The sequence below is a fragment of the Notamacropus eugenii genome, chromosome 1, assembly GCF_028372415.1.
Source record: "Notamacropus eugenii isolate mMacEug1 chromosome 1, mMacEug1.pri_v2, whole genome shotgun sequence".
Taxonomy (NCBI): domain Eukaryota; kingdom Metazoa; phylum Chordata; class Mammalia; order Diprotodontia; family Macropodidae; genus Notamacropus; species Notamacropus eugenii.
The window spans coordinates 473,998,270-474,013,152 of NC_092872.1; the positions used below are offsets into that span (position 1 = coordinate 473,998,270).

The 14,883-nt window shown below is 39.0% G+C and overlaps 1 protein-coding gene across 2 annotated transcripts in view; it reads right to left on the minus strand.

The window, feature by feature from the left end:
• BBS2 (Bardet-Biedl syndrome 2) overlaps positions 1-9,765 on the minus strand; it is a 37,756-nt gene extending 27,991 nt beyond the window's left edge. The window contains exon 1 of one of the 2 annotated variants that reach the window (XM_072632288.1): positions 9,497-9,765. In XM_072632288.1, the coding sequence (XP_072488389.1) occupies positions 9,497-9,613 (117 nt within the window). In that variant the 5' untranslated portion in view covers positions 9,614-9,765. The remainder of the gene's footprint in view (positions 1-9,496) is intronic. The other variant, XM_072632287.1, reaches the window with a different exon arrangement.
• Between the last annotated feature and the right edge of the window lie 5,118 nt (positions 9,766-14,883).

A 14,883-nucleotide genomic window follows, 5' to 3' on the forward strand; every position in this document is an offset into this window, starting at 1 on the left:
TGACTTGCCCAAGTTCATACAGCTAGTAAGTGTTTGAGGCTAGATCTGAACTCAGGTCTTCCTGACTCCAGGGACAGCACTGTATCCACTGAGTTGCCTCCAAATGTTATACGTACCAGTGGCTATTGGTTCCCTAAGACACTATCAATAAATACACTTCTGTTGTTGCTTACTAGTATAACTGACATGCAAGACACCAGCAGTCCAAGCATCCCAGATGCCAGAATACCAATATTAATTAGCCTTATATACAACTATGCACTCTTAGCTTCTAAGAAAAATGCATATTCCAAAAGATCAGATAATAAGCCCTTCTGTAGTTCTTTGATCTAGGAATCTACAAATTAATCTTTTAACCCTTAAAATATCTTAACCAACTGGGATATCTCAGAGCCATAAAAATTCTATTAACTTCCTGAAGACTTTCATAGCCAATGTCAGTGAGATAAAGAAATAAATGTTTTACCCAAGGGCAACCAATTCTACAATTTCAATCAATGTAACTAACTTGTGAACTTTAACAAGTCATTTTAACCTCTCTCAACCTTGATATTCTCATCTGTAAAAGGAGAAAGTTAGATCAGATGACTTCCGAGGTCCCTTCTACTTCTATCTCAATCCTATCATTCTAAATTATTAAAGAGATTAGCACTAAGTTATGAAGGGTGTCATGATTTAGTGCATGAAGAAATGGCATCAGTCATGAAGACCAGGATTCAAGTCCTGAGTCTGGTAAATATAGGCTGTGTAATCTTGGCCAAGTCACAACTTCGCAGTGTCCCAGGCAGCTCTTTAAAAATATAAATTCAGAGCAGTTGTCAATTTGCAATAGTGGAAGGAATAGCCTTACCAAGAATTCTCTATATCACTGAATTCACTGGCATAGTCCAACAATAAGAAATTAACACCAAAAAATTTTTTAACTGATAAAAAGGGAATACTGGTTGTGGAACATAACTAACCAAGGATAATTTCATAAAGACTTTCAATACTTAGATTCTGTTAATGCATGTAAAACTAATAACTTAGAAAATAAATCATACGATTCAATTCAAAAAACTGGTTTACTATCAATATTCAAATAAGAGAAATTTTCTGCTTATTATAATTTCAAGCCAAATTATTTTTAAGATTATAAACTAAGTAGATAACTTAATAAATTCTCAACAGCATTGTTTAGAAGAAGGGGGAAAATGTTTGGATCCACCTTTACCAAATATATTCTACAAATAACTAATTATGGTGCCACATACAAAAGTTATACCAAATGATCCTTTTAGAAATAGAAACTATACCCTCTGCAGAGAAAAGGGGATCGATTGATAATGAGGTAAATCTTATTATGTGGCATAATTAAGGAACTTCTAAGTAGGTGCTAATAATTCTAATCTAAAAAAAAAAATCTTAACATAAATGTTTCTACACATTTTAAAGAATTTTTCTCCAAGACTGTCAGATAATCAATCCATCAACAAGCATTTATTAAGTTCCTTCTTCGTGCCTGGCACTGCGTGCGGACACAAAGACAAAAATCACAGTTTTCAGCCTCAAGAAGCTGACGTTCTATTGGAGAAAAACAACTATATAGACATAAATATATGCAAAATATATACAAGCAAAATAAATAACCTTACTGATTATGAGGAAAGCATGAGGGGAAATGGAGATCATTATGCTTGCATCTACTACTGGCGTGCAAAGAATGTGAGATTTGTTATTCCTGGTAATGGTAATTAGGAGCCACAGGATAGGATAAGACTTCTCTGAGTTCATTCCCTGCTACTTAATGTGTACACACATCACGAGTTCACATTAATTGGTACTGGACAAAGAAGATGCCCAGACTAGGCCACAACAATGATTACTATGATCCTGTCCTTGCACCTAAGGAAATGAAAAATGCACAGTATTATTTAGGTCCTTCTGAAGAGCTGTCTATATTCTTCACAACTTGAATTCTGTTCTTGTCTCAAAAGATCCCTGACAATTAGTGTGGTGGTCCCAGGGATCTAAGTTTCAGGAAAAAACTTCACTAAAGAAGTAAAGACTATTCAATTTGGAATAAACTAAGCTAAAGTACCCCTGCTCAGACTAGAACATAGAATGAAGCTCCCAGGACTGGATCAGTCTTCGGACCAAGTAGAATAAATCCCAAACCTAAGTTTCCTAGTCTTTATGTTTTGTTAGTCTCATGGTGACAGGGCAAATTTCAGAATTCTCAAGTCAAGCGGTTGGAGGCAACTTTTTAATCAAATTTTTTAAAACTCCCTAGGCCCCAAATTCAAGAATTAGTTCCTATTCTTCTCTTTCCAGCTATCCCCGCCCCCCCAAAGATACTACTCTAGAATAAGTCTTTGATGTCAAGCATTTAAGTTATAATTTAGTCTCCAACCATAAGTCTTTAAGTTATACCAGTGGTTTCCAAATTTTAGTGATGCCCTTTGTTTTTAGGGAAAAAACTTGTTGCTGCTTCCACATTTTTCCTAAGCAATCTATGTAAATAATTTTCTTAGTGTGCATTTTACTCAAGTAAAACTAATTTATTATAATTGTATAACAATCTTAAACACATGGAAATAATGTAATAAATACAGATTTTTGTTGATAAGATTATTTACAATTTTCATTTTTGTTACATAAAAGAATAATCATAATAATATTGTGATGGGTAGGTTGTTTTTTGGCTTTGTTACCTGCTACCCAGCTGTGGGTAACAGACCCAGGGCAGAGTGAGAATGGGACCTGCACACTGGCTGATGTTTCCACGTAGGGAGGCCCTGGACAGTATACCAAGAAAAGAGTAAGTGCAGAAGCCAGTTGCAGCACAGTGGCTCAGACCCCAGAGACAGAGCAGGGTCTCACTGCCCAACCTATAAGGCATTTAAGGAAACAGAGGATATCTAAGCATCCCTGATAAAAAGCCCAGAGCTGTGAAGAAACTTCAATGTTCAAACTCAGGAGTGAAGAAAGACATAAAAAGGTAAACATGAATGAACAATGATACAGGAATAAAGAAATACAAACTGTTTACATTTATATGTGGGGAGATGATATGTGTCCATTCTGAGGGGGAGGGGGAAAGGGCAGATGAAGTGTTTTTTAAGAAAAAAGAGGACAGGGTAGAGTTGAACTGCTTCACTAATGGGTCTAGATGAGCAAGGAAGGAGACCATAGCCCGTGAAGGGTGATATACTAGGAAACAAGCTTGTTAGGCAGAGGGATTGGAGGTTACAGTGAGGGTGAAGAACTGGGTTTGCGATTACAAAGAAGAGGGAGAGGTGTAATGACAGCAGACTGTGTCAGATAAAAGAATTTCAGAGTCGTGAACATGAGCACGTAGTATTTTTTTCTAAAAAAAGGCTTTTTTACACTTAGCAACTCTGTACAAAGTTAAATGATATAAGTAATCTCTTTTATGTTATAGATACTGTGGTTTATTTTTTTAGTTTATTTTTGCCTGCTAAAACATCTAATTTTATTTGGTTTTGACAACATATTCTGCATGTACACTTTTAAGATGTCATCTCAGTTTATTAGGTTTCAGTTCTTTCTGCAGTTGAGGTAGCCAAAAGCAAACACTGGGGTTTTCCTTTCTATCAAAACCAGTGACAAATACAGTGTGTCATATTTTCAGTATTTCATTTTCTTTTTATCTCTTTTTTTTGTACAAGTTTCACTCACTCCATCAGGTTTTCTCTTCAAATAAGTTATGTATTTCTTCTTCAAAAGAGATGTTTTTCTTTTTAAATATCTGGGACAATAAAAATTTATGACAACTAAATTTAAATTTAATTGCTAAAAATTCAAACAATTATTTCTACCATTTTCATTCTTCTTCTTAAGTTGTGAGTCTTTTGGAAAATAATTTATATTGTCCTTAACAAAACGAGTGACACTATTATAATACTTTCAACTTTCACGGAAATATTAACTCTCAGTTTACATACTTAAATGTAGGAAGCAGTACAATAATACAACTCATTTGTGTCACAAGCCTAAAATGAACTAACAATGACAATGGTAGATCTTTCTAACTTTGAGATGCAATACATAGCAACTCAGATTTTACTTTGTTCCTATGCGTGTCAAATAATCACTAAAATGCATCCATTATCTGTTGGTATGAATGTTAGTTTCATTTTTGTGGCTTTCAATTTGAACTTTGTTTTTATTGAAACAAGGAGATATAGTTATATTAGAAAACATCCAATACTTTTGGTCATTTCTTCACTCCCTCCAGGCCCAAAGGGTCTTACACTCACTCCCTACTTCTGAAAACTCTAGTCTATTCTGAGATCTTGAGTGACTGAAATGACTACTGAAAGGACATGTACCCAAAGCAGAGCAGAATGCAATTACGGAAATTGCCTCTCCCCTCTCGGACTGCAGAGGTAATTGACTACCCCAAAAATTTAACGAGGATAGCTCTTTTGATCCAATGTAAAAAATTTTAGTTATGCAACAACAGACTTCTAATGGGTTCTTTATCATCACTCTCTGCATCTGCACATGCACCATATTCCAGTTTTCTCTGTAACAAATTCTGTGTGTCCATCTGACTTACAGATAATTGTGGGGAATTTAAGAATTAACCATAGAATATTAAAGCTGGAAGAATCTTAGAGGTCATCTAGTCAAATCTCCTAATTTTGCAGAAAAGAACATTGGGACCCAAAAATGTTAAATGACTTGCTCAGAGCTACATAGCTAATTAGTGGCAAAACTGGGGAATGTTACTTAAATCAAATCTCCAACTAACTTCTCTTTCCACTATACATCAGGTGCAGGGGCTCTTCAACTGTTTTGACTCTCTTAGGTGGCCAATGCTACCCACCACCAGATACTGATGGCTGATTAGAGAAATAAAATCAGTAGCCATCAAGGTTGATCATTGTATGTATGATGCATTATATGTAAGATGAGGTGCCAATATCCAAAAAGCATCTGATATTAGAAACCTTTGAAAATGGCAGGTATTTTTAAGAGCTATTATTATCATGCAATATTTCCTAAAAAGCAAAAAGGTAATTAGCCAATAGTTCTAGCCACCAGATTGCTGTATACCTCAAAAGGCCCAAGAATAGGAGCAAATTAAATTGAAAGGGCAAGAAAATGAAGATTTTCCTAGTATATCCTAATTGGAAATTCGTTTTGGTCAGAAGCATAACTACTTAGAATAAGAGTAACATTTAAAACCAGAGAATCAAACTAGGTTCTGCCTAGTCTTGATTCACTTCTACAAACAAATGTGTCTAACTTAGAGGCATTCACTAACATTAGTGTCCAGATCAAGGCTGGGTCCAATTGAGAGTGGAGTAGAAGAGATTAGCAAGATGTCAACAAGATGATACCTCACAGGACCCTAGATTCAAACCCTGGTTCTGTCACTTAGTAGTTATTCGGCTTTGGGCAAGTCATTTCATCTCTCTGGGAATCTATTCCTTCATTTAAAACATGAGATAAATGGATCAGATGATGTCTATGGAATCTCAAAATTGAATGCAGCAGAATCTACAGAATCCTAGAAATGAACTGAATTCAATAACTATTTATTATATATGTGCATTTTCAACAGTAAGGACTAGCAGGCTGTTTCAACTGCCATACTGCGAAACTTTCCTATACATTCTGTCTCCTCCCAGTTAGAATGTGAGCTCTTTGAGAATAGGAACTGTCTCATTATTCCATTTCTATTTTTATTCCCAATGCTTAGCATAGTGGTTAGCATCTAGTAAGGGCTTAATCAATGCTTTTTTCAAACAATTTCATTTTAAAGTTCCAGAAAGCACTAAATTCTATGGTTCTGTGTCAACACTGTTGTGAGTCCTCCAGTTTTTCCATATCCCTCCCCTCCCCATATCAAACTTAGTAGTTTGAAAATTGCTTTGATGATGCTTTTGGGAAATGAGACAATCATTAGAAAACAATCCAATTTCATCAAATTGTTTACCTTCTCAAGGAAAGGGGAGGGGTAGAAAGGAAGAAGACAATTTAGAACTCAAAATTTTTAAAGAAAATAAATGTTAAGTTTTTTTACATATAATTGGGAAATATTTAATGAAATAAATAAAAATATATTAAAAAGGATAAAAAGAAAAAGCCATTTTCATTCCCTAGCAATGCTTTACAAGTTCTTCTAAGACACAGTAGGCATTTACTAAATCTTTAACTGAATTGAATGACTCTATTTATTTACTCTGGCTTTGAAATAGAACTGTTTCTGGCCATTCAAACAGACAGAAAGCTTAGAAACATCTATTTATTTAAATTTTTCTGATATATCTTCCAAGGAACAAAGGTGTAATCAAAAACAGAACTCCAAAGTCAGATCTCTACCAAGAAATTATATCCCTGCTACCTGAAAAAGAATTAAAACTCAGCAATCCAAATTAGTTTGCTTTATCATTAGGGTTATGGTTTAAGTCAGTTCTGATTGGATGCTTCACATTTTGACTAACTGAAGAGTTAACCAGTTATTTGGCAAAAGTGATTGCTGAAAATATTCAAGGCCTGAGAGTCAGGCCTAAAGCAACATTTTTTTCTCAAAGATTGGTATCTTAAGCAAATCCTGAGTTCTGGTCCCATAATGTTATCTCAAACTCAATGTGTCCAAAATTGAACTCATTAACTGTCCTTCCCAAACAAATTACTCATTAATTTCTTGAGAACCACAATCCTCCCAAGTTGCTCAGGTTTGCAACCTTGGAATCACCCTTAATTCTTCCATTTCCCTCACCCCCAATATCACATCCACTGTCAAATCTTGTTGACTCTATCCCACCAGCATACTTCCTGTCCATACACTTCTTCCTACTCACAGGACCATCACTTTTGCCCAGGGTCTCATCACTTCTCACATGGACTACTGCAACAGCCTCATAACTGGTCTCACTAGATACAATCTATCCACTACCTAAAGTCACAAAACTGCTATTTCTAGAGCGCAGTCCTATCCATGTCATTCCTCTGCTCAAGAAATTTCAGTGGCTCTCTACTGCTTCTGAGATGAAATATAAATTCCTCTGTTTGGGGACTGAAAAATCAGTTTTATGGCTGAAAGAGCCTTAGAGGCCAGCAAGTGTAAGCACTTCATTTTATAGGTGAGGTTAAATGACTTACCCAAGGTCACATAGTAAGTATCTGAGGCAAGAGAAGAAGCCAGATCTTCACTCAAAGTCCAGTGCCCTATCCATTATACCACGTTCTATCTTTCCAAACATCTCACATTATTCCCTGTGATGTTACACGTCACCCAAACTGGCCTACTCACTGCTTTCCATAACTAATATTCCACCTCCTACCTCCCTTCCTTTCAACTCTGCTTCTTCAAATCTCCAGTAATCTACAAGTCTTAGCTCAAGTATCATTTCCCACAGAGGCAGTTGGTGGTGAAGTGGATAGAGCGCTAAGCCTGGAGCCAGGAAGAACTCAGTTCAAATCCAGCCTCAGATACTTACTATGTGACCCTGGGCAAGTCACTTAGCCTCTGTTTGCCCCAACCACAAAATGGGGATAAGAACACCTACTTCACAGTAAAAAGCACTTAGCATAGTGACTGGCACACAGTAGGAGCTATATAAATGCTTATTGCCTTCTCTCTCCCTAAGGAAACCTTTCCTGATTTCCCTAACTGTTGGTACTTTGTGTGTGTGTGTGTGTGTGTGTATACACACACATATGTATGTATACACATATATACATATTAAACATACACACATACATTTGTGTGTATATACATATGTATGTGTGTATGTACATGTGTGTACACATATACGTATATATATACCACCTCCTATTTCTCTGCATTTATACATTTACATGCTATTTTTTTCTCCATTTCCCTCAGAAATGTCAGTACTTGAGGTCAGAGACTTTTCATTTTTGTCTCTCAGTTTATCTTATTTGATCCCTAGCACACAGTCATGTCAGAAGTCCAAAAGTTAAGATCTAGATTTCAGTGCCTTCTCTACCATTTAACTTATTTTGTGACTGTAGCCAAGTCATTTCACTGTCTCCTGACTTAAATTTCCTCATCCACAAAATGAGGATGACAACAGTCCCTGATCTGGCAACATCACATGTTAGAAGACTGAGACAACATACTAGATATAAAAAGATTTTTGGAGAGATTTCTTTTTAAAGAATTATGCAAATGACTTCCAAAGATGCAAATGCAAACAATGTCCCTTAAAATATATATATATATCAAACAGGACTTTAGTGCTTTATAGCCTTGTTTTCAACAACAATGGTCATGCCTAGTTTTTGTGCTATATAACTGATACACAGTGCCTGTCACACTGGAGGTACTTAATAAATACTAATTTAATTCAACTGAATTATACTGACTTGAATTGATACCTGCAGGCAGTATGGTACAGTAGAAAAAGTGCTGGACTTGGAATTAGGAATTAGTGGACCTGGTCAGATCCTGGCTCAGCCACTTCTGACCTGTGTGGTGGTGCTGTTTTAGTAATTTTTCAGTTGCGTCCAATTCTTCATGACTCTTTTTCGGGTTTTCTTGGCAAAGATGCTGGCGCAGTTTCACATTTCCTTCTCCAGCTCATTTTACAGAAGAGGAAACTAAGTCAAAAAGTGTTAAGTGACTTGCCCAGAGTCAGAGAGCCAGTAGGTGTCTGTTTTGACTTAAACTAAGAAAGATGAGTCTTCCTGACTCTGCGCCCCGGGGCTATATCCATTGGGCTGCCCCCTCTAACTTAGGCAGCCTTAGACAAATCACTTCTCTGGGCCTCAGTTTCTTCCTCAGGGAAATGAAGATCCCGCACTGACTATACAATCTCTAAGGTCCCTTCCATGTCCAAATCCTAAAACTCTAGGAAATACTGAAACGTCAAACTCCAGCTTTGGTGGGAGGACCCAGTGACCAGCTTGTCTATTGTCTGAGGTCCCTCTAACTGTAGTCAGGGAGGTTCTGCATCAGGGTAGCGGCAAGGGGAGCAATTTGTGGACACAGCAACTCTTCCAAATGAAGTTTTATATCAGTGAAGGCACTACACCTAGGTGAAAGGTTTTCAAGCTGGAAAGATCTGGAATATCACTGAGCTCATCCTTCACTCTGCAGGCCCAGGTAAGCTGCCCAAGGTCATTCGGTTTGGAAGTAACAGAGACGGTACTCAAAGCCAGATCCTCTGACTCTAAGGTTCTTTCCCCTACGCTGAACACCCACAAGGTGGAAATCTTGAATCCCACAAGTATTCAAGTCATGATATATTATTTATATGTGCGCATTATGTAATATATGCAGGCATTATATAATGACATATATCAGGTATTATATAATCACATACATACGGTGGGGGAAGCAGTGGGGGATAATTATTAATAATTACAATAGGAAGGGCCCTTCAGCTCCACACGACGGTGGCGGTGGTTGCCTGGCAACCCTGGCTGGGGAGGATAGGGCGGGGAGAGACGCCGAGGGGAGGAGCAGGGGGCAGAGGCCGCCGTGGGCCCGCGGGAGCCTGGACCCCTTTACCTTGCCGGCTTGGGTGGCGGCCGCCAGGCACGTGTGGGTCCCGTCGTAGCGACCCACGGCCACCATGCGGGGGCTGATTTTGTGGCGCAGCTTCAGAGTGAAAACTGGCAGCAGCATGGTGGCGCCGGCGGCCGCGCCTCCGGTCCCAGAGGAGCTCGCCCGACGGCTGGGACCCGAAGGTAACTGAGCCGGGCCGGTTCCGGGAGCCTCGCCCACCAGCCGGAAACAGCGCGGGCCAGACCCCGCTATTCCTCCCGCAGCCTCAATCACGTCCTAGCCCCGCCTCTCCCCCTTGGGATTAGCCCCGCCCCATCCCCTCTCAGCCCCGCCCCCTCTTCTGAACTGCCACGCGTCCGCCTCCGCTTTGCCCCGCCCCCTTCCTGTCTGCTCTTCCCCTACTTCGGCATCAGCCACGCCTCCTTGTGCTCATCCTAAGCCTAAGCCCCACCCCTCCCCTTTTGTTCTTCCCCATTCCTCATTAGCCACGCCCCCCAGTTCTATTGGACTTCGGCCTCGGCTTTAGCCACACCCCCTGGCTTAGCTCAGCTACACCCCTCCCTCTGCCTCAATCCCGCCTCCTCTGCTTCATCCTGGCTTGCTACTTTGCCTGGAGATTGTTATTATCACTTCTTCCTCATCTCTGCTCCTGGCGGAGCCAGAATCTCTCCCCTCTACCCCACCCTGGTCCTCCCACCTCCCCTCTGGGTCCCAGGCAGTCAAACTCCCATTTCCACTGTGTCCCCAAACTGACTCCCCTTGGAGGAGGCCAGCCACCCCCCCAGCCTGCCTCTACCGTAGGAGCTGCGGAGCAGGGAGGAGAAGGGGTGCCTATCCCCACACCCACCGTCCTTCCAACCGCTCAGCCCAGAATCGCCTTCGAATCATAGAACCTGAGCGGGAAGCAACCCCGGGACCATCGGATACAACTCACGACCGCACTGCTTCCCAAGGCAACTCGTTCCACTTCTGGACAGTTCTGACTTAGGAAGTTTTTCCTTACATATCTCTAAGACAAGCGTTCTTAGTCTTTTTTTGTGTAGTGCACCCTTCTGTAAGTGTCTGGTGAAGCCTGTGGACTCCTAAGAATCCTTTTTTTAAATGCATAAAATGAAATACATAGGACTACAAAAGGAATCAATTATATTGAAAGGCATCACGATATTTCCATTTTTTTTGAAGTGCGCAGACTTAGGTTAAGAACTTAAGAACTGCCTAAGATCTTCTTTGCAGCACTACCTGCTCCTCCTAGTTATGACCCCTGTTTCCAAGCAGGCCACAGTCTAATAGCTGTCCGTGGGTTTAATGTCTAACCATATACTGCCTAAGCAGTATGTACAGTTCTTTCAGTTTATTCTCACATGGCATGGTCTCCAGACCCCATGCTGTCCTATCCACTATCCTCAGGATATTCTGCAGCTTATTCAAAACTGAACATAATATCGCAGATGCTGTCTGACCAGGAAAAAAGAAAAGCTGTAGGTAGTTGAGGTTTTTTTTTCTTTAGTTGGGACAGAAACAGTTGGGGGTAGTAGTTAAGACACAGGGTTAGAATGCAGTCTAGACATGGATGCACTTGCACTGGGCAGAATAGTCAGTCCACTATAATCCTCAGGTCTGTTTTATATTAACTGCTATAACCAGGCCTCCTCCATTTTGTCTTTGTAAAGCTGATATTTTGAATCTAAGGTCAAAAAGTGAGACTTTAACAAGGGTATGAGTTCTATTCCTATTACATTTCATCTTCTTTGTGTAGCAAGTAGGCTTTCTGGCTCACTCTCTCAGTCAGACCAGCTACATCTCACCCTAAGGGGCACCTAGGTTTGAGAGTATCTTCTCTGATGTTCAGTATTGACATTGCTTCATTGTTTATAGCACCTTTTAGTAAAATGTAGTTTCTCTCCTTCTCTCTTTTAATTAGATCTATTTTTGCTTTTGCTTTGTCTGAGATCATGATTGCTACCCCTGCTTTTTTTTTTCACTTCAACCGAATAAAAGGAGCTTTCCTTCAAGATAAATAGTATTTATCTAAAACTTTTAGCAAGCATTATCTTTAATGGGAATAAGATAATAGTCTTTCCAATAAGATTAGGGATGAAGAAATAATGCTCATTATCAATATATGAGCCCATTATTATTTTATAGAAATAGAAAAAAAATAAAATTCATCTGAAAGTACAAAAGGTCAAGAATATCAAGGGAATTAATGGGGGGAAAATGTGAAGGAACGTGGCCTAGCCATACCAGATTACAAAGCAGTAATCAACAAAACAATCTGGTACTGGACAAAAAATATAGTGTTGGATCAGTGGAAAGGAGTAGGTACACAAGGCACAATAGTAAATGACCATGGTAATCTGGTGTTCGATAAACCCAAAGACCCAAGCTTTTGGAACAAGAATTCACTATTTGACGAAAACTACTGGAAAACAGTATGGTGGAAACTAAGTCTAGACCAACAGCTTTCACCATATGCCAAAATAAGGTGAAAATGTGTACATGATTTAGACATAAAAAACGATATCATAAGCAGATTCAGTAGTTTATCTGTCACCTCTACGTAGCAGCAGACATCCTGACGCATCCAGGATGACCTGCTAGCACAGGTTCTTAGATATGCTTAGATCTACATAACTTTTGAGGGGTCAGCAATCTTCTTTAATCACATATAGTAACAGAGAAAATATGAGCAGAGAAGTAAAGACCAACAGACAGGGCTTCTGTCTGGCCACAAGCAACACATACACATCATAGATCAACAGACAGATCTAACTGTCTGACCATGACATACACACATAGTTACCAGAGAGAGGAGCACCAACATCTGGGTTTACAAAGCCAGGGGGCTCCTTAACAGCTACCCAGAGTCTCATGTGGCACAAACCTTCTTCCAAAGAGTAAGCCCCCAAAGCAAAAGCTCACCTCAGAGTATATATACACTTTTCAGAGCCAGAGGACATCACAACTCTCTTGACCCAATGCCTCATTAGAAATTAAGAAAAAGTGTGGGCCTTCCTACAAAGGAAGCCTCCCCTAATTAAGCTTTCTTTAATGGACTCCACCTGAGGGCTATTAATGGTCTGGGAAGATCTTTAACTCTCATTAACGTTACTATCTATGGATAAAGGAAGAATTGAGGACCAAACAAGAGGTAGAGGGTATTTATTATGAGATGTAAAATGAATAATTTTGACTATATTAAATTAAAAGTTTTTGTACAAACAAAACCAATGCAGCTAAGATTAGAAGGAAAATAGAAAGCTGGGGAAAAAATTTTACAGTGAGTATCTCTGATAAAGATGTCATTTCTCAAATATATGGAGAACTAAGTCAAATTTATAAGAATACAAGTCATTCCTCCATTGATAAGTGGTCAAAGGATATGAACAAGCAAATCAAGCTACCTATAGTCATATGAAAAATGCTCTAAATTACTATCGATTAGAGAAATGCAAATTAAAACAACTCTAAGGTACCACCTCACACCTGTCAGATTGGCTAATATGACAGAAAAGGAAAATGATAAATGCTGGAAGGAGAATTTGGACACTAATTGATTGTTGGTGGAGCTGTGAACTGATCCAACCATTCTGGAGAACAATTTGGAACTATGCCCGAAGGGCTATAAGACTACATACGTTTTGATCCAGCAGTCTCACTACTAGGTCTATATTCCAAAACGATCAAGAAAAAGGAGGAAAGACCTATTTATACAAAGATATTTATAGCAGTTCTTTTTGTGATGGCAAAGAATTGGAAAGCAAGGGGAATGCCCATCAATTGGGGAATGGCTAAACAAGTTGTGGTATGTGGTTTTAATGGAATACTATTGTGCCATAAGAAATGATGAACAGGAAGATTTCAGAAAAATCTGGAAAGACTTTTATAAACTGATGCAAAGTGAAATAAACTGAACCAGGAGAACAATGTATACACAATAATAGTAATATTGTATGATGGTCAACTGCAAATGACTTAGCTATTTTCAGCAATACAATGATCCAAGACAGTTCCAAAGGACTCATGATGAAAAATGCTATCCACCTCCAGAGAAAAAACTAGAGTCTGATGAAGATGGAAGCATACTATTTTTCACTTTATTTTTTTCATGGGTTTTTTTTTCTTGGTCTCTGTTCTCTTTTACAACATGACTAATATGGAAATATGTTTTGCATGATTGTTCATGCATAAGCTATATCAAATTACTTTACATTTGAAGGAGGGAGAGGAAAGAGTGAAGCTCAAAAATTTTAAAAAACATGTTAAAATTATTTCACATGTAACTGAAAAAAATAAAATATTATTTTTTTAAAAAGGCAACTCTTTGGGATTCAGTTGAATCCACCTAATTTTACCATTTTCTAGCCTACATTTTTTCATCTTCATAAGACAAATCCTATGAGATAAAAATCTAGGTAAACTATATCAATAGCATTTTCCTGATATATTCCAGCTCTTGTAACCCTGTCAAGAAAGAAAATAAGGTTAATTTAATATGATAATCATGCTGACTTTTTGTGATCACTGCTTCCTATACTAGACATTCCCTGATCATCCCTTTAATAATACATACACTATAGGTCATACCACCGTCAAGCTCCCACATTTACATCCATTCTTGAAGTTTCACCACTTTACTATCCTCCTATTCTTTCCTGTACCTCCAACCCTCTTATCCTCTCCTATTTCTAATATCCCCCATGCCTTCCTCCCTGTTCATACCCACCTCAGAGTGCCCCATTTTTCCTCCCCACCTCAAACTCCCCAAATTTCACATACCATCAGACCCATCACCAAGCACTTCTATGCCATGTCCAAAACGACACCCCTACTTCTCTCAGAGCTCACGGCACTTCAGATACCTCCTACCTCAATGGAATTCATTGCTCATACAACTCCCTTAGACGCTTCGTACTTCCTACCCCTTTAATCTCTTCAACTCTTCCATAGCCTTTCAAAATCCTTACACCTGTTACCTTTGTACCCTCTCAAACCACTCCCTCGTATGCTCCCCAAACTCCTCTGAGTTCCCCACGCCTTTTACCTCCATAGGCTACCTGGTAAGAGACATATTCCTTCAGACTTCTCCCCTGTTCTCTAGTAACAGAACCATAGAATGCTAGACCAGTTCAATCACTTCCTTTTTACAGATGAGTAAACTGAGCCCAGAAAGGGGGTAAGACTTGTCTAAGGTTATGAGGCAATTTAGAGACAGAGCCAGGAAAAATGTTCTGACTTCCTATTTCCTGCTTTAGCATTTTTTCCACTATACAATTTAGTCATTTGTCCTTCCTTGAAATAGTTGCATCAATCATTCATTTATTCAATAAACATTCATGATGTACTTAACAATGACCAGAATACTATGCAAGTTCCTGGGGTAGATTTGT